Raw genomic sequence first — 25,067 nt, 5'->3', positions numbered from 1 at the left:
TCATTTGAAATACCACTCTCACTACATTTTTATTGTCATGTTAGTGTTTCGATTTACAAATAAGAAAGCAGAGGGAAGAAGTAGCTTACATACAATATGGAGATATCCCACAGAGCTTGGAGGGATGGTGACGTGCTTTACGATGTAGGATCGCTTTAGCTCCTTCACAGCCATGTACTGCAATTCCACCCCTTTTACTCAAGTCCTTTTTGTAGGAAAATAGATTTTAAGGCTTACACAGTCTACATAATCTTACATACATTTGTTGTAAATATTCCCAGTAATCTGATTTTAACCAGGCGTTTGCAGCATGACTTTAATCAGTACAATACAGGATGCTGTATGAGTGGCAACTGTGAAATCAGACAGATGAGGTTACAGTTACCTCACAGTCCTAATTACTACTTCTTCTATTATAAAATCAAATGAAGTTTCAACCCACAAATGTCTTCAGGTTGGTTGGCCCATCATGACATCATCACTGCTCCTCCCAGACCAGATAAATCATAATAATAAGAGGAAAATGCTCTAAAACACTAAATCTCTAACTGAGCATGAGACCATGAATATGGTATAAATGCAACTGTAATAAATATCTCAAAGGTGAAAAAAAAAGAATAAAAAAATATTGTTGTAAAAGATGACTTGCTTTCAGAATATGAACCATCAATTTGTTCTTTTGTAGTTTGTGTCTATTTGCCTGCCCTGCAGCATATGCTGCCATCAGCTCATAAAAGTCTTCAGACAGGAACAGCCCAACTTCATTTATTTCAATGAATGCATGCACTAGAAAGAACAACTGATAACATGAGACAAATGTGTGATAGATTATACTGTATGACTGTTATTGTTAGTAATAATTCACTGTACATAATTAGCAATGTTTGAGCGTTAGTATTTGCAAGCGGAAAGACTGATGACACAGACACTGGAGCACAGCAGTTCTCCGACTCTGCCGGCCGGGGTTTGGCCTCAGCGTTACAGCAGAACAACTATATCAACTACATCTCATGCTGTTATTTGCTGCAGGAAATCCTTTTGTCGATGTTGTTTTTTCTTTTATAAATATATGTTAGTGACAAGATCACAAAATGTGGCTGTATGTACTTCAAAGGGATTTAACATAATAAATTGCATTAAAAACACCATTATTTTAAAAACTTGCTTGGATAACACAACAATACAAATGCTACAGTTAAAAGCCCTGAACTTTGATTATTAAGACAGAGAGACACACATGGCAGATAAATAATGTTTATACATAAGGTATTATAAAACATGAATTCATAAAGATAAATGCATTACAAGCAAAAAAAAAAAAAAAGTAATAGTAATAAATATAAACATGATCTAAAATATATATTAGCATTTATGGAAAAAGAAAAAAAAGATGTACATACATGTATTTCATATATTTAAAAAAAAAAGTAAGAAAATGTATAAGAATAATACAAAAACAGTACTTTAAATGATTTTCACGTTTTGTAATCGTGAATGGGAAAAGAATGCCTACAAATAATAATGAATAGTAAAAGGCTTTCAGACCTGACTTCTGTTGACTGCACTGATTTCAGCTGATGTATTCTACATAAGGCATTGTTCAGAGAGGCAGCAAAATCGCTTTGTTTTGCTGTATCTTTCGTCTGACTTTTCTGGAAATGCATCTTAGCCTGTACTGACTGAAATACTGACTACAGCGTCTAAACAAGCGAGGTGAGCATATTGTAAACAGTTTTCAGTGCATGGATGGAATGTTAGAAGCAACTGTCCTGCAGGTTATTCGTGTCTGTCGAATGCATGTGAGTCATTATTATGTGAGAGTGAAGCCAGTGGTGTTTGCAAATGATGTTTCTTGCGTCATATATTATATAATTCATTATATAAGTCATTATACATATATAATGACTGTCTGTCCTGAAATCAGTATCCTGTCTAATACCATCAGAGCCTCGTCATTCAAATGGTCAAGGATGTGTGCGTGTGGTGGTCGAGTGTTAGTTTGGCCCCAGGAATCCTGTCACAGATGTGGGAAAGCTGATGCTGGGTGGAAGCATGGTGGGATTGATGGGAGACGTGGCACCTGAGCTGCCGTGACCGTTTGGATCTCTGTGTCCGCTGTACTGGCCGATGAAGGAGCCGTCCTCGTTAAACTGGATGTCGACACCGTCTCCGTAGTCGGCTAGACTGTCGTTGCTGTTGCGTTCGCTCTCGCAGACTGACCGCTGACCGATGGCGCACTCCTCGTTATCACTGAAGGAGATACAGAGCAGATGCTTGGATTACAGCTGACCAGGAAATAAGAGCACAGTCACGACACAGTTAGTAAACGAAAGCTGTTCTTACCTCTCCAGAGATCTGTGGTTGTGTGAGCATGAGTATGAAAGCAAAGACAAACCATCATCATTAGATGTTAGCAGGTTAATTCATTAATCAACATTTCAGGGTCAAATTTCACCCAACATCTTTTTTTCTTTTCTTTTTTTTCTTTATCATGTAACCACTCTAAAAAACTCGAAAAAATGATGATCAGGCCATGCTTTCCCAAAGACCGGCCATCCACTGCGTTGTGATGTGCCACAATGGCAGCAACATTTTCAAGGTGGAAGGGGACAGTCCCTGCTCCAACCTTTCCTGCAGCAAAAAAAGCACCACACTGATCAGGCATCTCCAGGGGGAGACCCTGGGGCCAGCTGTGTGCCAGTGCATCTGTACCGAATGGGGCCTCGGTCAGGGAATAAAACAGCAGGGAATGGGAGGATGTGAGAGTGCATTGGCTGCACGATTGAGCTCCTCCGGGATAAGTATGGCACTAAGTGATTAAAGCCATGTCTGACTCCAGGGGAGGAGATGGCGAATGACTTGCGACATGCGACAAGAGTATACTGTAATAACTGGACCGAGCAGACACACAATTATTTGTTACATTTAACAAATATTCTTTAAAACCCACTCTGTGAGTTCCATCGACCACCCTCAAGTGCAACTATCACTCCAAGAGAGCTCAGTTACCCGGCTACCATCGGATAAGAAGTATGTGGAAAGATGCTATGGAAAAAGCTTGTGACATATAAATGCATACATCAACCCGATCACTTTATTTAGCGTTCATGTAAACACTACAATCAGATTCATCAATTGTAATGAATTCAGTCCAATTGAACCAAAAAGTGTGCATGTAAACATAGCCATTGTCTCACTTTAAAGATCACTGATCACCAGATCAGGACGGTTCTTTTAGACTCTGAGAAGATGAGGATGTAGAGCTAGAAGTCTTCTAATGACTAATGATCCTTAAGTTTTTATTCAGACCACTTTTATTCAAATAGGCAAGATGTTCAAGTATCAAACTTATTGTTTGATCCATTAAGTGTCCCCACTTTTAAAGGAGGGTGTATTAGAACTCAGAAACTGATGGTTTGTTCAGGGTTGTTGATCTGCTGAATCTCAAACAATACTATAACTTCATGCGTTCCTGTACTCTGCTTAAGCTCTCTTTCCATTGATAAATATATGCAGGTATGTGTGTGTGTGTTAGAATAGATTAAGTGTTTAGTGTAGTTAAATAAAGTCTCATTTGTATCACACTCAAGGTTTTATGTTGTTTTGCTCATAGCTGGAGTCCCTAATCATGCAAATTTTGGCTACATGCTCTGATAAGTATTGAAATGATTTCAGTGGAACCTCTTTTAGCCCTCTGAACAAATTCAGGCAGTTCATGAATGACTGGGCATGCTAGATTGTGAGACATGCCGTCATATTAATTGAGTCCAACATCACGCAGAGAAAAGAGATGCTCTGTACAGGGTAGAGTTTGCTCTTATCCCAGCTGACCCAAAGCCCCAAATGGCTGAGGTACCTGAGCACCAAGTCCCTCTGCTCACACAACAGATCTTGCGAGTGAGCTAATATAAGCCAGTCGTCGAGTATCCGGATGCACACTTTGTGTAGTGGTTCAAGGGCACCCTCTGTGAAGATGTGGGGAAACAGAACAGCCCGAATGGGAGGACCTCATACTGATATCATTTACCCTCAAAAGCAAACCAATGAAATAGTCTGTGCCGAGGTAAGATTGAGACATGAAAGTATGTGTCCTTCAGGTCAATCTTGGGGCCAAACACATGAAAGGATGTGTTTCTGTGTCAACATCCCAGACTCTGCACATGCAGCACCAAAGGGACGACTGATGTACCTGCAAGATCCTAATGGATTGCAGGGCGGAGGCAGCCTGGCACTGTAAGCCATAGCATCGAGAGCTGAGGTCAGCTTACAGGCTTTGGATGGGGGGGTTGATGACAATTCCTCCAAGTGGCAGCATTTTGCTGGCAGAGATGCACACTCACCCTGAGGAACATCCACATACCCCTTGGCTATCAAGTCATCAAGGGCATTGAGGAGGGAAAAGCTCGAGTGTATAGTGAACCTTCCAAACTTTAGTGAGCTCTTCATACACCTCCAGAAAGAAAGGCACAGGAGCGGAACATGGCTGTGAGTCACGGACACCAGATGCCAATCACCCCCTTGTTCTTCTAGCTGGAGCACCCTGAAATGCACCTTAAAATGCAGCCTCAGAAGTCCACTAAGGCTTTTACTTGTAACTTCTTGGAGGCGATTAGCTGCTTACACAAGCATTCAGCTCTGAAGCAAATTCTGAATAAGAGGATGCACGCCACCATTTTATATACCCATATCTGCAGGGAGTGACTAGGCATGCAAATTCAACTTGACAATATTCATTGCCCATTTCTTGTACCAGTCAGAGGTGATTGGGCTTCCAAGTGAGACCCCATAATGTCAGTCACTGTGACTGACTGAAAAGGAAAGAGAGTAAAACACAGGACACAGAAAGCACCTGTCCATTTTTAATTAGAGGCACATGGAAAGTTGCAAATCACTGGCTTTTTTGGTAGCAGCGAAGCGGTGTGCAATAATATTAGTAATTAGTTCTGTCAATCGATTAAAAAAACAACAACAACTAATCGCGCATTTTTCTGAAATTAATCCAGATTAATCCCACCTAACATTAAAGTTTTTAAGTATACTCTTATATTGCAATAATTCACATTCAAATCTCCAAATTAATGTACAAACAACATAAACACAGTATATTTTTAATATTTGTTTAATGGCATATTTTTCTTATGACTGAAGGCAGGTATCAATGATATCAATACAGATTTTTCTATAAAACTGCCGCCCCCCCCCACCCCCCAAATATTTAACCATTGAATATAGCCATTAAGAATTACAGTATATTTGAGAGCTATCAATTTGAACATTTATTAGACTTTAAAAAATAAATTTTAATTTAAGTGAACTTAAAACAATCTTCACATAAACCAATTATAATAAATGTCATATTTACCTGTGCCCTTCAGCAGAAATATACAGAAACTGAAACTGAATTTATCAAACACTAAATTCTAAATTAAATATAGATGAATCCTTCAAGCTATAAAAGTAATTTTTTCCTCTTTTTTTTTCTTTGTCCTTTGATTAATAAACATCATAGTACCTGGTTATTAGGTTGTTTTGGCTGTTATTTCTTTTAAGAGCTGCCACTGCAGAACGTGATGCAGAATTGTGAGTGGGATGGCCAACCCCAGCCCCGACCCTGCATAAATTGTGTTAAATATTTTTAATGCGTTAAACTGAAAAAATGTATTGCCTGCGTTCACGCGCTAATTTTGACACCACTATTAATAATGTATAATATTCCGGCAGTTTTAAATATTATCTTATCCTGTATATAAGTCCTCTGCTTCTCCCGTTTTCTCTTCGGAGAAAAGGCATGTGTGTTACATTACTGCATGACTAATACCTAAAATGTAACTGATCACATATCTTTACTTTGTATTTAAAGCAGCACATTACACTATGCATTAGAAAGTGTTGTGCCACCTGACAGAGAGATTGCGCATGGCACACACACACACACACACACACACACACACACACACAGAAAGAGTGAATCCACATAGGCATATGTACCATGTCAATAATTTTTTTTTTTTAAAAGCAAGACAAAAAACAAGGGTTTTATACAGTGATGTAATATTTCATAGAACAGCATTATCCATACTACTGTCTGATATTTTATTTTATTGACTTTTTATATTTCTGGGGCTAAAAACAGCCCCCAACTTAGGCCCTGCCATACAGGAACAGAGAGGTTGAAGGTTTTGGAGAGTGTCTACAGAATTTTTGTAGATATATATGTATATTCAAAAATACTGGTTCATTGGCAAAAACCTCTAAACGCCACTTTCTGCTTTGCCAGCAAAAGCCTGTAAGTCTACAGCACCAATTACAAGACACAATTCAAATCATAAGATTACAAGATGAATGACAGCGTGCGTATGAGCCAGCTTTCAATTGTCGAGCTGCGAGTCCACCAGCTTGCCTTATTCCCAAAGTGCAACCTCGTGCCATGTGTTCCCCAGGTAAGTGACGCATCCACATCCACATGATGTAAAAGAAAACACTCAAATCCTTACGCTTGCCCAATTTTCCTGCTTCTAACACATCAACATTGAGGGCAAGATGTGCACTTGCTGCCTTAAATATCCCACCCACTAACAGGTGCCATAATGAAGAGATAATCAGTGTTATTCGCTTCATCTGTCAGTGGTCATAATGTTATACCTGATCGGTATACATACATACATACATATATATATATATATATATATATATATATATATATATATATATATATATATATATATATATATATACACATATATAATCTCCAAAAATTCTATAATCACTTTCCTATAAATGTCAGAGCTATGACATAAATGGCTAAATGCACTTACCTGTACTCTTTAAATTCTCCATCTTTCATTGTGTGGGGCCCAGCATTGACCTGATCTTCCTCTTTTATATTTCTTACTGAAACACAAAAAAAGAAAAAGAAAATTGCTTTCTAACAAATTGACAAAAGACTATTATTAAAACTTCTTATTAAAAATGGAGTGCATAGGGGTGCCTTCGGCAGGGGATTGAGCGGACTCAGAGAAAGAGAAAGAGAAAGAGAAAGAGAAAGAGAAAGAGAAAGAGAAAGAGTGAGGAAGAGAAATACTGTCTATTCAATTGGAAATTTGATCCTGCGTTGTTGCATGGTTGTTCACTTGCCCTGTCCGTTAAGTCCACAAGGCCATAGGGTGACCCATTCATCATTTTGGCTTTCAGAAGTGTCCTCATGAGCGCCCCCTTTGTGGCCGTTATGCGCCCTCTACTGAGGCGAGCTCTGCAACAGACCTCTACCCGACAGTCAAAGCGGCATTACATCACGAAAGTGTGGAGTCAGAGGAAGACTGTGAGGGTTTAGGGTGTCATTTGGGACAGGGCCAATGTTTCATAAGCAGGGCTGGAATTGATGGGGGATGCGGGGGAGATGGCATCATTCAGAAATTATCACCCTGTTCTAGGGACACTTGCCTCCACCTACTGGCGGTTTTAGTGTCATATTTATTTATCCATGACAAGCCTAAACCAGCACAAAAACAAGCTCAGCGAAAAAAACAAAAACAAAAACAAAACAACAACTTTAAAACTTCTGACATTGTGCACCCATTTCAGGCCTTAAAGAAGAGGTTAAGGACCATCTTGATCCCTCTCAGAACAACAGGGACACTTATGATGCTATCCTGACTGTGGTGCATCTGGTTGGACACTAAGGCTCACACCTTGTGCTCTCCAAACTTAGTTTGACTGCCAATCCTGACAGTATCAAATGGTTCCATTCATTTCTTGCCAGTAGGACTCAACAATTTAAAGTGAAGCAGACTCTTTCCAAGTGCAGGTCCATTAGTATTGGTCTTCCCCAAAAGTTGAAAAACATCAGACCACAGAAGGCTGCTATCACCAAGAACGTTCAAATATTCCAGAGAGACATGTAATGATTTTTCCAGCAAACTGGGAGAGGTGGTTTGTGTGTTACCTGAATACTTCCCTCCTTTGCTCTTCTTGATGTAGCACAGAATGAGCAGCACCAGCAGCAGTAAAACTATGGCGCTGATGAGTCCGATGAACCAGCCCTGAGTCACAAAGCTGCTGGGCAACTCGTGCAGCTCTGAGAAAGAGACAAAGCATGAGAGCATGGAACGAATAATGTGATGCGGAGGTGGTTGTTACTAAACTGTACCTGGTCCAGCCGTTTTGAATTCCCAGGAATAGTTTCCGGGCCGGATCAGCAGGTGGTATTGAACACCCGGTGTCAGACCCTGCAGCTGATAGAACGCCTGCGAGGAGTTGACCTTCTCCGACTCTTCCCATTCACCACCCGCTACCATACACACAAAAAACATCCTCATTCATGAGTTCAGCTTGAATAGCGTAAATTTTTTCAGGTTTTCTCATATGGGGACATCTGGGCAAAACCTGTACCTCCAACCCACACAAATAAGTACTGATCAGTGCACCTCCACTGTAACACTGATAGTGTTTCACCTGTCTCTCTTATAAATTTAGCCATACATTAAGAGTGCAAATGAGTGCAAGTGAGTGCATAGTGAAAGAAAATTAAACGGAGGGTCGTGGGGATGAAAGTAAATGTTGCATTATATCTAACTATAATATCAACATTAAACTTACTTAAAATCTCTACATTTCAATGCAAAAGGATAAATTAGAAATGAAGATGCTTCAATGGCATGTATTTTTTCCTATTTTTGCCCCGTCTTATGACATTGAATGGCATGCCTGGTTTGGGCATCTCTGCCTCAGAGAATAATGATTTATACATCTCTTCATATATAAATGGCTATACATTTTAGATGCTATAGATTTAAGATACATTTTAGTGTTCATCTGAACATGCAAAAATATCCTCTAGCTACAAATACAAATTCCGATTACACTCTCCTCGCTAATGTTTGATGATGGTGATCAATAACATCAATGACGATACTATGACGTTTCATTCCTTCAGGATTCAGGAAAAGTAGATCAAAAAGACTTAACCTTGATCAGACTCTCACCACTTTTTTTCAGGTAATGGAAGCTAAAGGCAAAGTTACGCTGTCTTTCTCCTGGCACCCAACTGACATTAACCGATGTTTGTCCAGCAGTTATGTTGATTGCAGATGGTGGTTCTGCAGAGGGAACATGTAGTAGAAAAGATTACTGTATATTGTGTCCTGCAAACACACTTAATAATGAGAATGCTGTGCAGTTTCACCTCCATCCAGCAAGGTGGCGCCCTCCATTACTATAGGTTCCCCGTCACCAGCAGCGGTGCGTGCTCTAAGTTCAAAGTGGTATAGAATCTGAGGATTCAGACCCTTCAGTGTGAACTCAGTAACAAGGGGCAGATCGATGGATTCCACTTGTTGTGGGCTCAAAATTCCAGGCACAGCTAAACAGAGGACAGAACAGAAACCCATCAGAATGAAAAAGACTTCACATTAAGCTTCTCTTTGTAAAGGTGTTCATTAATAACTGATAACCTGTTCTTAAATGCAGTAAAAATATCTCCAAGTCGAACAAGCTTTAATGTGTACTATTTATAGAAACAATTGAAACACTTAATTCACTGATACTGTATTATTTTCTTTGCTGCTTAAATAAGCTGTTTTTATAATTGTCTCTCAAAATTAGAATTTGCTGGAATCAATACTGATTTTTACCGTAATTCTGTTTCAAAGCTATCTAAGTGCAAATCAAGTTGAAATAAATAAGCGTGAGTTGACGCACTTTCGTAGTACTGCAGCAGGTAGCCTGTGAGCTCTCCGTTGGGCTTTTCTGGAGCCTCCCATCGCAGGGTCATCTCTGTCTCTGAAGGGCTCTCGAAGCTCACAAATGAAACTGGTCCAGGAGCTAGATGCCATAAGAGCACAAGTTCAGCTGATCTAAATCCACATTCATAGAGGGGTAGCACTTTATAATAACTTTTTGATTAATAAACCATTAACAAACAATATATGATGCTTAACAGATCATTAGTTAATATATATTCACATAGCTAGAAATGTGAGATAATGCTCCTGTTAATGTTTACTAATTATTAAACATTATCGAATGATTAACATGCTAAAATGCTTACAAATGTCATTAAACTTTCAGTTCATATAATCAAGCACTTATTGAAAATCTACAAATGATTTTAACAGATGTTATAAAATGATTAAAAGCTTGTGTTAATGCACAACACTTTTGCTGCTACTTAGGTGTGATATGGGTAAGATTAGGAACAGGTTTGGTGTATGGGTAGGTTTAAAGGTTGGTTAAAGGGTCAACGGTGTACAGGGGTTAATTTGATTACTAATTGATTTAATTTGATTACTTGATTACTAATTTGATGAACACGGTTCAATCTGTTTATATTTAATAACTGTATTTTCTTTAAAAAATTATTTGTTTTCTCCTGTTTATTTATGATTCAATGAATATCATGTTTAATGATATACTAAAGAGTAGTTGTCACATGTATGATCTGTTTTGGTTTAGTTTTCTGTGTTTCTGTTATCCTGTCTAGTTAGTTTCCTGCACACTCAACACCTGTTTTTGTCCTTCCTGATTACGCTCACTGTTTATAAGTCCTCTGTTCTCCCCTGATTCCTTTGTCCGCTACTGATGTCTTATCGTTTGGATTTGTGTTTGGTTATGACCTTTCTCTCCTGTGGATTATTAAAAGAATAAATTTTGTTATACTCCTTCGTCGTGCGCTTTGCTTTACAAACGTAACAGAATAGCCGACCTAAAGTGAGTAATTTAGCTGCATTTTTCTTTCTTTTTTGTTTTGTTTAATTTTCCTCCCCTCTTCCGGAATAGACCTGCCAGCTGTCCAGCTCCTATGCCTGAAACAGTTGGACCGTTCGCTCTAGGACCACACCTAGGACTTTCTCAGTCTGGCATGTCTTAACCACTTCCCAGACCGCTCACTTTGTGTTTTTTATTACAACAGCCTGAGCGAGCGGTGTAAGGCATGCATGCCAGCAAACGGTCCTAAGGAGAATTTCACCACTTTTGTGGAGTGGGTGCTGGTGAATTGTGGATCTCCATTCACCGTCTGCCCCGCTGAGCAGGATATCTCCAGCCCCACTCCCGAACCAGAGACCAGCCAGCTGACATCCCGCTGCACGAAGCAAATGCCAGAGCTCAACGCAGCCGCGGAGCCAAAACCGGGTGTGATTAAAGAGCCAGTGCCATTCAAAGCGACAGAGCCAATCATCGCCCCGGAGCTAGGACTCGAGAGCGTGACTGACCACGTGTGTGAGCCGACAACATCGTGTGCCATGGGAATACAGGTGGAGATCGAGGGCTTGGAGGAAAGCCCCGCCCACACTCCTGCGACTGAGGGTGAGCTGCATCTGGTTTCTGGGAATTATATGGAGGAACTAATGGACATTTAAATTCAAATGGACTTAATAGACTGGTTTGGGGAGGTAATTCCCAGTTCTCCTGCGTCTCCGCTGGTTCCATCCAGCCCTGAATTTCCTGTTTCTCCGCTGGTTCTGCCCAGCTCAAGTCCTCCTGTGTTCCATCCCATCCTCCCTCTCCCACCTCCTCCTAAACCAGCTAGTTCCTCAGCTCCATCTCCACTGGTGCCTGTTAGTCCCTCAGCTCACCCTCATTCAGTGCCATCTGGGCGCTCTGATCCGCCTCAGGACTTCCAGTCTCCAGCTCTGCCTTGGTGTAAGGATCCCATGTCTCCACTTCCAGCCTTTGAGTCCTGGACTCCACCTCGGTCCTTTGACCCATCGGCTCTGCCTTGGCTCCTAGCTCCCTTGTCTCCACCATGGCCCGTCATCCCACAAGCTCCACCGGGCTCCCTCGTCCCCCAGCTCCACCTTGGTCAGTCGTCGACCATCCGCCACCTCGGGACTCCCCTCCTCTGGCTTCACCTCGTCACTCCATCCCTCTGGCTCTGTCAGGCTCCTCCTTCCCTCTGGCTCCGCCTCCATCCTCAGTCGCTCCAGCTCCACCGTGGTCTTCCGGAACCCCGCCGCCGCCTCGTCCGCCTGAGCCTTCTGCTCCACCTTGGCCCTCCGGATCCTCGGTGTCACCCTGGCTCTGCAGCTGCTCTGTTCCATCTTGGGCTCCTCATCCATTGGCTCAGTCTTCATCAGTCGGCTCCCTGGTGTTGTCAGCTCCTTCTCCACCATGGCTCCTCCCGCCATCAACTCCACCATGGGCCGCTATCCTGGCTGGCCTCTGGAGTTACATTTTGGCTCCTCCAGCTCCGGGCTCCTCTCTGGCTCCTCCCATCCACTCCGCCCTGGCCATATGGACCATACTCCCATTCCATTGCCTGCTCCAAGCCCCCTCCTGAACTCCCACCCTCCCACTATTTTTGTCGGTGCAAGGACGCAAGGACCCGGGAGGGGGCGAACTGTCACCTGTATGATCTGTTTTGGTTAAGTTTTCTGTGTTTCCGTTATTCTGTCTAGTTAGTTTCCATGGTTTTTGATTAATTAGCTCCAGACCTGTTTCTGTTCTTCTTGATTACGTTCACTGTTTATAAGTCTTGTGTTCTCCCCTGATTCCTTTGTCCGCTATTGATGTTTGGATTTGTGTTTAGTTGTGCCCTTTCTCTTCTGTGGATTATTAAAAGAATGATTTTGTTATACTCCTTTGTGTGCTTTGCTTTACAAACCTACACGTAACAGTAGTATAATAATGTGAGTGAGGCTTTTCTTTTTTTTTCACCAAAAATACAATCATTTAGCTAAAGTCAACCAGTCACCATTTACATTAGCTAAAAGTCCAATGCCCATACAGATACTAAATGATTAGTAATCGTTTATAAACAACCCTAACCCTAATTATTAAATATTTAAGATGCGTAAATAGTAGAAGTCTACACAACAAATGAAAACCAAATATGTGACCTTTACAGACTGTGATGATTGATTGATTTTGCCCCACAGAATTTGTGAATGTAAAAAAGACCATTTGGTCATATATGAAAAGTACATGAACAAGTAAGCTTGTAATTATTGTACAATTCCTGTTTAAATCATTTGTATATTTTTAATAAAGTACATGATCATATTAATTAAAAGTTTACTGAGATTTGTAAGCATTTCAAATTACATTAAATAATGATCTGCTAATAAAGTTTATTTATTTATTTTTTTAGCAAACATTAACAAGCACATTATCTCACACTTCTAGCTATATGAATATATATTAACTAATGATCTGTTAAGCATTATATTATGTTTGTTAATGATTTATTAATAAAAGGTATTATCAAGTGCTACCCATAGAGGTTTTCACATGCACTGTTAAAAGTGACCATACCGGCCTCTGGAGTGGTGAAGTGATACTCCTTCGAATGTGGACCTTCACCTCTGCTGTTAAAAGGTGCAACTGTCAGGGTATAGCTCGAGTAAAACTGCAAGTCGCTCACGACCGTCTTCACTTTATTTTCTAAAACCTTGATTACTCTGTACTTGTCCGCCGCTGGCACGTGCATTGGCAAGCTTCTTCGGCTGTGAGTTCTGGGGCCTTTCTTTCGCAGATGGATCTCAAGAAAAGAGAGAGAAAATACACAACTATGAGAATCAGCAGCCAAGTGCAGCCATAAATTATGCTTTATAGATCATGTACCTTGTAGCCAAGTAAGTGTCCGCGGACAGATTCCATGCTGACTGGACTCCATCTTACCAGGACAGCGGTTTTGTTCAGCTCAGTCACTTCCACCTCTGAAGGAGCTTCCAGGGGTACTGGGAGAGATTCAGAGGCATTACTATAAAACTGTCAAAGATTACTAAAGAAAATACTTTTTTTTTTCTTTACTGAAAAATTCTGTTTCTGGAAAATCCGGGAACTGAAGCAGGAAAACGCACCATCTTCCCCTGAGTAGCCAGTCTTAACAACTGGTTCTGGTCCTGCACCAAGTTCATTGACTGCCTGAACTTTAATCTCAAAGGGGATGAAGGTCCCCGTGTTGTTCACGATGAACGGAGGATGCGAGACGCTGCCTTCCTTCCAGTGTGGACCTCTGTCTGAAGCTTGACGCCAGTAGATCTTGTACTTAAATCCTGGTCCATTAAACTGGCGTTGCTCCAGTTCTTCCAAATGTAAGAAAGTGTAAGAAAGGAGAATAAACATGACAATTATGTCAAAATGTGTAATATGGCTTTATCTTTTGAAGAAGACTCCTGGAGAGCTACCATCCTGCAGACTTCAGTTCAAAAGCACTGCCTGTAATGATCTGCGCTGGACAGCTTCAGCTGAAATCTGCAGAAGGGAAGCTCACCGGGAGCAGTGCTGGAGACTTTCCTCTAGTGGAAGATTGTTAATCACCTTCCATGTAATGACCATACTGTTTGGATCAGTAGACACCGTCGTCACATTCTCTGGATTAATGTCAGGTACTGTGTGCAAGAGAGATCATTAATACAATAAGGCTTTTCTAATCAAAAAATGAACAAATTTTTTCACAAATGATAATACTTGGGACCGAAATCGAGTCCCTGAGAAAGTGGCAACTCCTAACTATTTTACGTTTTAGCAAATAAAGGTTAAATGGTGGTCATGCATCGTACCAATTCATACGAAATCACCACTTTTGTAAAATAATTCGGTTTTTCTCATGAGATTGGGGTGAAACTTCCATTGCAGTTTTCCACATACTTAAAGGAGACCCCAGGTTCTTAGGAGTCTATGATGTACACTGTAAAACCTGGTAAGTTAAGAATACTCAAAACATTTGTGGAGACTTATTGTCTTAAAATATTTTTTTTAAGTTAATAAAGCTTCAAATCTTTATGAAAAGAGGGGCGGGGCTGAGAGCCATGGGAGCCAAGCCAAGCCTCGCTTCCATGATCCCACCCCACTCATCACAATCATAATCATATACAACTTACTACCATTAACAAAATATCAGAGGTGTCAAGTAACGAAGTACAAATACTTTGTTACCTTACTTAAGTAAAAATTTTGGGTATCTATACTTTACTGGAGTAATTATTTTTCAGCCAACTTTTTACTTCTACTCCTTACATTTTCACGCAATTATCTGTACTTTCTACTCCTTACATTTTAAAAATAGGTTTGGTACTGCTATTTCATTTCACCTTGTTTTCATTCCGGCTTGTCATCATTCAAAAAAAAAAAAAACCTATCCAGATAAAACGCCATCCGGATGAAGTGAATTTGATTGTGGTTGGATGAGAAGTATAAACATACACCATTCCGACACCCTATTGGTTTGTACGCGATCCATCGCACCTGCACATGACACAAATCACATCACACTCCAGCAAGGACATAGCCAGTGTTGGGTTCGTTTATCAACAAATATATTTCTTAAAAGTTATTGTTTCTCACTACTGGGCTTCATTTATCAAATGGGTGCTTTCTCTTATTCCTCCAAAAAATTAAGCTACTGTAGGTAGTTCGGTAGCGAGATGTTTGAATAAATTAGCGTTTGCGATTGACAATGCGATTGACAATGTTGTGATAAGTAGGCTATACCAACTTTGTAACTCGTTAACCCCCCCACACAACACTGGACATAGCAGACGTATGTAGCGAATACAGGAAGCTATCAATCAAGAAGGTATTAGGATTATGAGTTATTTTTCATTTTTATTTTTTGATTAATCACTTGGATTAATCATTAATTTTGACAGCACTAATGTGTATTGTATATAGACAACCGTACAAGGGTAATTGTTACTAAGCCTGCCCTGGGTACACCAATTTTCTTGTCCATTGCCCTCGCAGATTCCTGCAGCTAAGCTTGGATGCACATTTACAGTCCATTAAAGGTTATTGATGACATGCCTCTGAAGTTTGACTTTTTGCACCATTACAATACTTATAGGCAACTAGTCATCATATCTCTCGTTCTTTAATGTATTTGCATTGTACTAAAGTGCGTTCATTTTCAATGGGCATATATGCAGCTGAAACAGGTAGCCTAGTGCATCCCAAAATTTTCAACATGAACATTTTAATATAACATTATAGTCATTATGGACTATGGCCTTTAGAAAAATGTTTTTTGAGAGGAGGTGGTGGGTAGTGCACAACAGGCCCCTGTGGCGCGACCCTAAGCTTTTGTTCTTAATAGCATTTTTTTTTTCCTTACATTATTTTTATACTTTAAGTAGTTTTGAAACCAGTACTTTTACACTTTTACTTGAATGTGAATACTTTTGACACCAGTGCAAAATATTCATTCAGATCTTTATAGTTCAGTGCTAGTTAGCAACAACACACTGGTATGTACTAATGTAATTATCAAAAAAGACTCACAATACTTGCATATAAACATTCAAACATCATGCAGTATATATAGCCTTTAAGTTTTGCTTTCCATCCTCAACCTAACCACAGGCTCTACTCTTCACCACAACAGTAACACTACAAAACCAACATAACAGAAACATATGTAAATCCTAACATAACACAACATTTAAGTACTAACTTATGTCTCTCTATGTTAATCTTGTGTAAAAACACAAAAAATAACACTTAATTTCTACATTTATTTTATGCTGGGAACTACAAAATGCAATAATTTTAAGTTCACCTTACTACAACAGCATTTTGAGTTTACATAACTTATTTCAATTAAGTCCAATGAACTTTCATTATTATTTGAGTGAAATTAACTGAAGTCTATTATTCATATTTAGTCTTGTTTTAAGCATGAAACTCACTTCATTTTAACACTTTGTTTTCTGAATCTTATGCCATTTTGCATGTCAGGGAAATTATTTCTAGTCCAGTTATCTAAAGATTCAGAAATCAAGATACAAGACTATTAAATACAGAGGATGAAAAATCCCTTCTGCAGTGAAGAAACCTTTAAATGTCTGTGTCATTATTAGTAGAAGCTGGAAGTGTCTTACTGGCTGCTGAGGTGCTATATGACTCTGAGGGAGGACTGGGCTCACTGCTTCCTATGCCATTAACAGCTCTGAGCCGGAAGTGGTATGTTCCGTACGGCTGCAGGTGGATCTCCAGGTGTCTGAAATCTGGAGGAACTCTATTGTACTCCTCCCACGGGCCTTTTTCTGGATTCTGCTCCTCTTTCATCTCAATGACATACTCTGGTGGACAACAGATATGAAACGTCACACAATCCAACTGTAGCAATGTCTGATTCATGGAAAAAATTGTGTAAAGTCAGATCTTTTACTCACCATTCAAACGACAAAGTGTACGATTTTTTAATATTACACACACATTAACAAATTATTGACACTATAAGACATTTATAATAAAACAGAGGTCAAGCCTTGAATAAACTGCATAAAACAGAAGAGGGTGAGCGGTGGGCTATTCTGAAGGCAGTCAGATTTGATTTCAATTACCAGATACAGGACTGTTGTTTTCAGCGCCTGGCATCCAGGACAGCGTGACACTACGCTCCTTCTTTTCAGACAACTCCAGAGAGTGAGGAGAAGCAGGCTTATCTGAGGAGTATCCACCACATCGATGTCTTTCAGAACCAATCAAATGTAAAGCAAGACTGTATTTCATACAGTATGTGGAAGTGACAGACTCACCCAGCACGGTGATGGAGCCGGTGGCGCTGACCGAGTCCAGTTTAGTGCTGATCTCACAGCTGTAGCTTCCCGAGTCCTCCATCTGAACGTCAGTGATCTTCAGAGAGCCGTCGGAGTATTCACTGTATCTGCAACCATATAAACACCACTGCAATAAATACAATTCTTACAAAACATGACCAGCTGGTTGTGGCAACAGTTCACTGAAGATATCGCTCTGTGTGATGTTTAGGTGCTCATGGGATTGCTTTGATATGGTATCTCCAAAGAGAGTGACCAGTGGCTGATAAAATGCAAATGAACTTTTACACAATATTTACTCAAAATAAACAAAAGACGAGCAGAATCAACAGAAAGTGTGCATAGTTAACTTTGGCAGCAGTCTGACCACTGGCCATTAGCAGAGATATGGCTGGTTTGAAATGGTTTACTTGTCATCATTAGCAGAAGATGTGATCTTGTGTTTGTCCTTCTTCCACTGAATCGTGGGTTGTTTTAACTTGCGGTCCACTGTAAATTTGCAGTGTAAAACAGCATCATTTCCACGTAAAACCCGTAGATCCTGGGGAGGGTCCACAATCTTAGTTCTGTCTGTAGACAATAACATGAAACCACATTCCCATTTTACTTTTACTCCATCAATGTGAAATACAAAAGAAAGATTCTATTTTACCTATAAAGTATATATACATATATATATATAAATGGATGTTCTGTATAGCAGAACGGAGGCAGACCTGAATGTGATTTTGCACTAGGTTTTTGGACTACTTCCCTCCTTCAACATTTGAGGGAGCTTTTTGTCTATTGCTATTTACTATTGTTCCTGCAATTTCTTACATTAACGTTAACCAGCATTAAATTACTGCATAAACTATTGGTATTAATTTAGAAAAATGAACAGTATCTCTAACAGTAGCCTAAACAATGTCAAAAATGAGCTACTAGTGTTCCTGTAGCTCAAGTGGTAGAGCATTGCGTTAGCAAGCGCAAGGTTGGGGGTTCGATCCCCGGGAACACATGATAGGTTAAAATTGATAGCCCTGAATGCACTGTAAGTTGCTTTGGATAAAAGCGTCTGCTAAATGCATAAATTTAATTTAATTTAATTTACTTGGCAAACATTAACCAAGAGCGAGTGTGACCTTGTTGACGTAAAGCTCAAAAGAAAATAAAGTTCTTTCTGAAATCACTTACTCAAGACCTGCAGCTCAGCACTGATGCTGATGTTGCTGTGTCTCACTGAGCACGTGTAAATGTTGCTGTCATCTTCACTCACGTCACTGATCTGAAGATTTCCATCACTTGTCTGAGACATTTTAGCATTGGCCAGAGCTGGACCAGAGTCCAAAATCTCCCTGCATACATACAAAGCCAATGGATTATACACACAAAACATCCTCCAGAAAAACTGTATTATTAGTGCATCATTTTTTTCTAGAATTTCTAGAATTTCAGAATATGTGTTGTAAAATAAGTACTACATAAAATATTATTATAAAAAAATGGCCTTTTCATCAAAGACTACAAAGATTACACACATTATCGCTTCTCATTAAAGAGTTCATGGATTTGTCATTCTTTTTTAAGTTAATATGTTAGCACATTTTTCCCCCCACAAAAAGAAAAATAAATATGCGAGAAATGATGCCGCTGTCTGCAGTGATCTGTTTTTAAGGCTTGTAATGACTGGCTAACGTCACTGCATAGGAAATAGTATCCTCTTATAGAAAGGCTTTGTTCATAATGAGGAGGATGTTTTATGCTTTGAAACATGCAGAATGCTTTAATGGTACAATCACCTCTTATCTGCCAAATTGATTTATCATGTCACAGTCCCTTTAGTACAGAGTTAATGTGTTCAGAAAATGAAAAAAGAAATGCTCACCAGTCGATTTTGGGTTGTGGGGAGCCAAATGTTTTGCACTGCAGTAGAACCCTTTGGCCTTCTGTGGCCTTGTACACAAGCCCATCTGCCGTCAGGATCTGAGGAGGCAGTTCTGACAGACAGAAGCTCAGCTTTTTATTAAAATACATCACAAAAAACAATCAACAGGCCTACAGCAGGTTTTTCAGAATGGCATGCATCAGGTACAAACTGTTGTTACATTCATTTTTAAGCACAAATCCATATTCTGACAAGAAATCACTTCATTTGGACCCATTCTGGAGTGACAGCATTCTCTACAGCGTGGTGGGAACACATGCAAATAATCAAAGTGCATTTGATTAAAAGATACACTATCGATGCTCACCAACTACATGGACATGTGTGTTGACCAGGATATTGCCGTGTTTATTGGTGGCCTCGCACTGATATACCGCTGTGTCGCTGTACTGAACGTTAGTCAGGATCAGTGTACCAGAACTCACATACCGTCTCGGGTCCGAATCCGTCTCTGCGACACACAGAGATGAGGAACAACAGAAATCTTTAGGTCTAAAGAGTCTCAAAACATTGCAAGATTGATTAGAGTTATGAAGGGAGCTATTGTGGTATTATCAGAGGAAAAAATAATCCATTAATGCTGTTCATTGTTGTTGTTGTTTTTTAAAACTAGAACCTCACCTACTGTATTTCACTGAGACAATTATGAATCACTGATCAAGACAATTTCTTGACATATACAGTCATATATAAATATATACATGTACAAACACTTCACTGTTTTTAATTCTCTCTTCCTTTTATGTCCCTCATTTTTTGATTTTAATGCATAACCATATTTCATTGTAACTGTTTTTATTTTTTACTTCTGACTTTTATTGTATTTTTTATTTCTCATGTTTTTCCCTCTTCTAGTCTTTGTGTTTGTTGGTTTTGCTTCTGACAGTTTGCAGCATGCAGTATATGGTGACTGCAAACGTGTCATTTGTCTGCTTCTTGCAGCGGAAATACAAACAGTTTCTCTCCATTCTGTCTTGTTTTATTATTATTATTTATTTATTTCCTTTTATTTCATTCTTCTATTCTGCTTAAATCTGATGAGGCTATTTATTTTATGGTACATACCCCTGAAAACTGCCATGCTGGCAAGTAGTGAGGGCCTTTAGCTGCCCAAAAGATGTGTCAGCTAACACCCCAGCATGCACTGTCATATTGTAGTGAAGCCTGGTATGTGTCACAGCCCCAAGTTTGCTGTTTTACATAAACGGACAGAACTAATAAACACAATCATATAATTTCACTAATTTTGAAACACTTTTGGACACATAAACTAGTGAGACATGCCCACTAGATAGCACTATAAAAGAGAAAAACCTGCAAGTGGCTATAACTGCAGAAACAACACTTCAGTTTTTTACACAAGTACGTAAGAGAATGATGCAGAGATATGTCATCCCATGTATTCTGGAAGCTTACTGACAGCTCTTTACATTGTATTTGCTGATCAGCTGATCAGTCATGCAGACTGAAATTGATGCATTGTGTACCTGTGATAGGAACACCGTTGATGCTCCACGTGACATTTGGGGTGGGTATCCCTTCAGCCTGACAGTCCAGTCTCACGGTCTCTCCTGGGGCATACAGGTGGTCGGCAGGCCACTTGTTCCAGTAAGGAGCAGCTGCGATCCATAAAAACAATGGACACCATGCAAGTCTCTAGAAAAACTGTAAAACTGCTGCTGTTTTTGTTGTTTATTCTGTAGTAACAATCTGTAACAATAAGTTACAAATAAAGAGTACTCGTCCTCTTTAACTGAATGAATGAGTGTAGGCAAATGTGTCAGATTAGCTGCTACATTTGCCAAAGTGAGCAATATCCAACAGGGCACACTTCATTACAGCAAAACTTATTATAGTGATTACTGAGTACTAACCCTGAACCTACCCTACTCCTATACCTAGCCTGAACTCACGTGTAAGTGCTTACAATGTAAGTGCACATACTGTAAAATAGAGTGCAACCTATTATGTTTTATCAGGTCTGACCAAGAGCAGTGTGTGTGGTAGTAGTAGTAGTAGCAATAATAATAATAATAATAATAATAATAATAACAATAATAGTAAATCTTGAAATTACCACACTCTAATAGGGCTCTATGAAATCCATTTTATTTTTTCCTAAATTCCATTAAATTTTTTTTCCAAATTCCGTTATTTCCATTTAATTTTTTCTGGATTCTGTTTTTTCCATGTGAATTTTTCTACACTCCTTTTTAATAGTTAAATTAAAGTTTATTAATCAAAAAGCAAGTCTAATTAATTAAAATCATGAAACTTATATATTTTCACCTCAATTTAATATAACAAAAACAAAAATTACATTATTACTACCCAACTAAAATATAAATTATTCTCTTACAATACTATTTAACTTAAACAAAACTTATTCTTTGAACGCATGAAACAACTTAATTAATTTTTTTCTTAAAGAAGCCTTATAATCCCCCCCCCCCCCCAAAAAAAAATTCTGTGTATATGAATTTTTATTGTTATCAAATCAAGGAATGAAACATTAATTTCATTTATATTTTAGTTACTGAAAATTAAGCAAACCTTTTTTGGCAAACAAAGGGTATTTACTATTAAAATTAAAACATGGAAGAAATGTTGTGCGTTTATTCCTTCAAAAAATTATGTTTGTTTCATTTTAGTAGTAGTAGTAGGCTGTGTACATTCTACTGAAAAATAGACTTCAAATCAAACCGGACTTTTATTTTGACAGGTTTCCGTGAATACCTCTACAGTTCTGTGTATGTAATATGATGCTAGTTTTACTCAAATCAAACAGTCAGATGCTCATGAAGTGACTCTCAGAGCAGTTCTGGATATGCTGTTTATGTGCTTTTGTCCTCATTTAGTGAGACGGCAGAAGCTGAAATCACTGCGAGCGTCACGCATGCTTCAGTATATGTGTAATAAACGAAACCTTGCGTCTGCTTCATTAACAGAAACACTCAGAACATGCAGGATTCATATTAAAATCGACTTTTGGGGCTTAATAGTAACAGATACTAGTCCATATCACGATTTGATTTAAGTGTAATGACCTACTTTTGATTAATTCATTCAAAATTTGACAAATTCTGTGACATTCCACGTTAAACTGTGAATTCTGTTTTTATGACTGGATTCCGTCCATGTTTTCCGCATCACAGAAATCACAGGGCACTACAATTATACCAGCACAATGTATACTGTCACACTTTAACTGCTTCTATCCTTGAACACTTGATGATTATCTAATCAAAATAAAAGAGCAGCACTGAGTGTAGGAGAACTCACCGGTATCACACACACTCCGGACGCGTCACGTTCAGCTCGAGCAGCGGTCTAAAACAGTTTAATTATTCACCAAACGGACACAAGTTTACGAGAATGAACAATGAGGCATAGATAAGTTTGAAGTTCAGTGTTTAAAAAACGGGGCAAATATAATGTAATTTAATGGAAAACTATGTGAATGGCGCTCTGTGGCGCAGCAGGATTCTCTGTCAGCTGCATTTAAATCCGGGTCTGAAGTTTCTCGCTCTGTTCAGCGTGCAGCATCATGTGTCTAAACAAACAGCACGTGCTGTCAGTGACTTCAACCACTAGAGGCCGCTCTCACACTGTAAAATGAAAACAGAGCCTTCTCAACCGCTCCAGCAACGGACGCAACCCAGAAAACTATCGGCATGGATTTTTGCCGATAACCGATTGTTTCAGCAATCAAACAACAAATCGATACATCGATCGACCTCTAATTAGAATGATACGTTAACATAATACGATAACAAATACCAGTTTTCATCATAACTGACTGTTTTTGTACCAGAAGCCTTGCATACATTCCAAAGTTACAAAAGATCGCATCTGCTGGGTTAGGCTTTGGATTAGGGTTAGCTGCTTGCAATTGTGCATAATTTGCTGTTCTTACTCCATGAAGCCCATGCACTGTAAAAACGACAACTCAAAATTGTTACGATTTTTGCATTCACTGACAATAAAATTGCTAGTTGGAACTTGAACTATCTGTTGTAAGCCACTTGAACTCACTTTCAGACGTTTCTGAGGAAAAGTTCATCTTATTTTATAAATTGAGTTGATATTATTTTGAAGTTGTAGTTGACACCCAGTTTGAGTGAAGTCAACTTTTCAGCGCATGCTCATTTGAAATTTGTCATGGCAACTGGCTGCGACGGGGTTTCCAAGGATTTCCCTTCGAAAGTTTGAAAGGGCATCTTGTCACGATGCCAGCGGTAACTTTCCCTGACATCTTTGTCGAAGAGAAACATTCCTTCTAATTCTAGTTCAGATAATTCAGAAAGTTCAGATAATTTGGCTTTTTCAGCTGGGGATTTACACATTTCTGAATTAATACTTAGGCACTATACAACTGTTTATCGTCATCTTTGGCAATGTTGCATTATTTGTAAGGTCTCAACAACACTGTAAAAAATGAAACTTCTCGAGTCTCAAATACCAAAAAAAATGCTATTTTCTTGAAACTACACAAAAATCCTTGTCAGACCAACAAAATTACCCCAAATGTTGCCCCAACTAGTCAAACACAGTTGTCTGAACGAAGAATTTCATATTGTTGAAATGTTAAGGCTTTGTGAGTTCCCAGCATGCATTGCAGCGTGAATAAATTATGCAGTTACTGTTATAGCATTAATGTTTTGCTGTTTGCTCACTTAATTTCAACTTTTTTATTATTGTTTTATCATTATTGTTAGTTATTTGTTGTACTGTGATGTAAAGAGCTCATCTTTTTAACATGTGTTGGTTGTCACCGTTCTTGAGGTTTGTGTGTCTGGTATTTAGGCCTAGAGTATGTTGAACTGGTTATGTGTATTTTCTGGATATAATAGTCTTGTAAGTTGTTTTACAAACAAAGACAATGTTGTCTGCTTATTGGATTATCATAACCTTTCAGCTTTGTTATTTGAAAACAAACATACATTTTTATAATGTGGTGACTTTTTAAACATTGTTTTTTTTTGTTTGTTTCCAGAAAACAGAAAAAAATGAATTATCTCAACGACAGTAATTGTTGCTTCAGCTGCTATGACAAGAATTTTTCTATTAGTAAAATACCTGGTAATCTGAACTCAAAATAGTAAGCTTTTACAGACTTGAAAGTTCCAGTAACTTGAATTAAAAAAACTTAGTTGTCAGAACTTGAAAAACTTAGCTGATGCAACTGAATAATTGTAGCTCTTCAAAACCTAAAAAAATAAGTTGAGATCTTCAACGCAAAAATTCTGTGCAGTCGGTTGCCTTGAAAATTTGAGTTGAACTAACTTTTTCTTTTTTACAGTGTGTCACGTGTGTAAGGAGTGTCTCACCCTCCACTGTGACAGCGTAGTGATGTTTAATGGAACCCTGGCTGTTTTGGGCAATGCACGTGTACTCGCCATCATCCACCTCCGACACGTTCTCGATCTGAAGCCAGCGGTCGTAGTTCAGCTTCTTGGCTCGGGCGGGAGAGAGAGGGCCGTCCATCCTTTCCCAGTGCACTTCTGGAGTTGGCTTAATCAGAGGAAGCATTTGTTAGCAAAGTGAACCTTAAAGACTGCTTGCTAGTCCAGTCAAATCAGCCCATTCAGCACCCACCATTCATCAACCCACTGATCCCTTTCCAGTGGTCAGACAAAGAACTG

At 39.1% G+C, this 25,067-nt stretch overlaps 1 protein-coding gene across 2 annotated transcripts; it reads right to left on the bottom strand.

Moving 5' to 3' along the window:
* Positions 1–25,067, bottom strand: LOC109071354 (neural cell adhesion molecule L1.1-like). 2 transcript variants are annotated; one of them, XM_042755610.1, is made up of 21 exons: positions 24,753–25,058; positions 20,910–21,041; positions 19,730–19,873; positions 19,363–19,474; positions 18,672–18,832; positions 17,906–18,065; positions 17,475–17,602; positions 17,280–17,381; positions 16,815–17,015; positions 14,257–14,327; positions 13,797–14,022; positions 13,558–13,673; positions 13,249–13,474; positions 9,697–9,819; positions 9,182–9,358; positions 8,982–9,095; positions 8,147–8,287; positions 7,943–8,074; positions 6,816–6,891; positions 2,344–2,355; positions 1–2,250 (listed from the first exon to the last, which is right to left on the bottom strand). In XM_042755610.1, exons 1-21 carry the CDS (start codon positions 24,952–24,954, stop codon positions 1,995–1,997), a joined length of 3,012 nt encoding a protein of 1,003 aa, XP_042611544.1. In that variant the 5' UTR covers positions 24,955–25,058; the 3' UTR covers positions 1–1,994. The 2 variants fall into 2 exon arrangements, with proteins under 2 accessions (XP_042611544.1, XP_042611545.1); XM_042755611.1 differs by lacking the exon at positions 2,344–2,355 and having other exon boundaries at positions 24,753–25,067.

This window comes from Cyprinus carpio, unplaced genomic scaffold (assembly GCF_018340385.1).
Source record: "Cyprinus carpio isolate SPL01 unplaced genomic scaffold, ASM1834038v1 S000006729, whole genome shotgun sequence".
NCBI lineage: Eukaryota > Metazoa > Chordata > Actinopteri > Cypriniformes > Cyprinidae > Cyprinus > Cyprinus carpio.
This window is presented reverse-complemented; position numbering and strand designations above follow the sequence as displayed.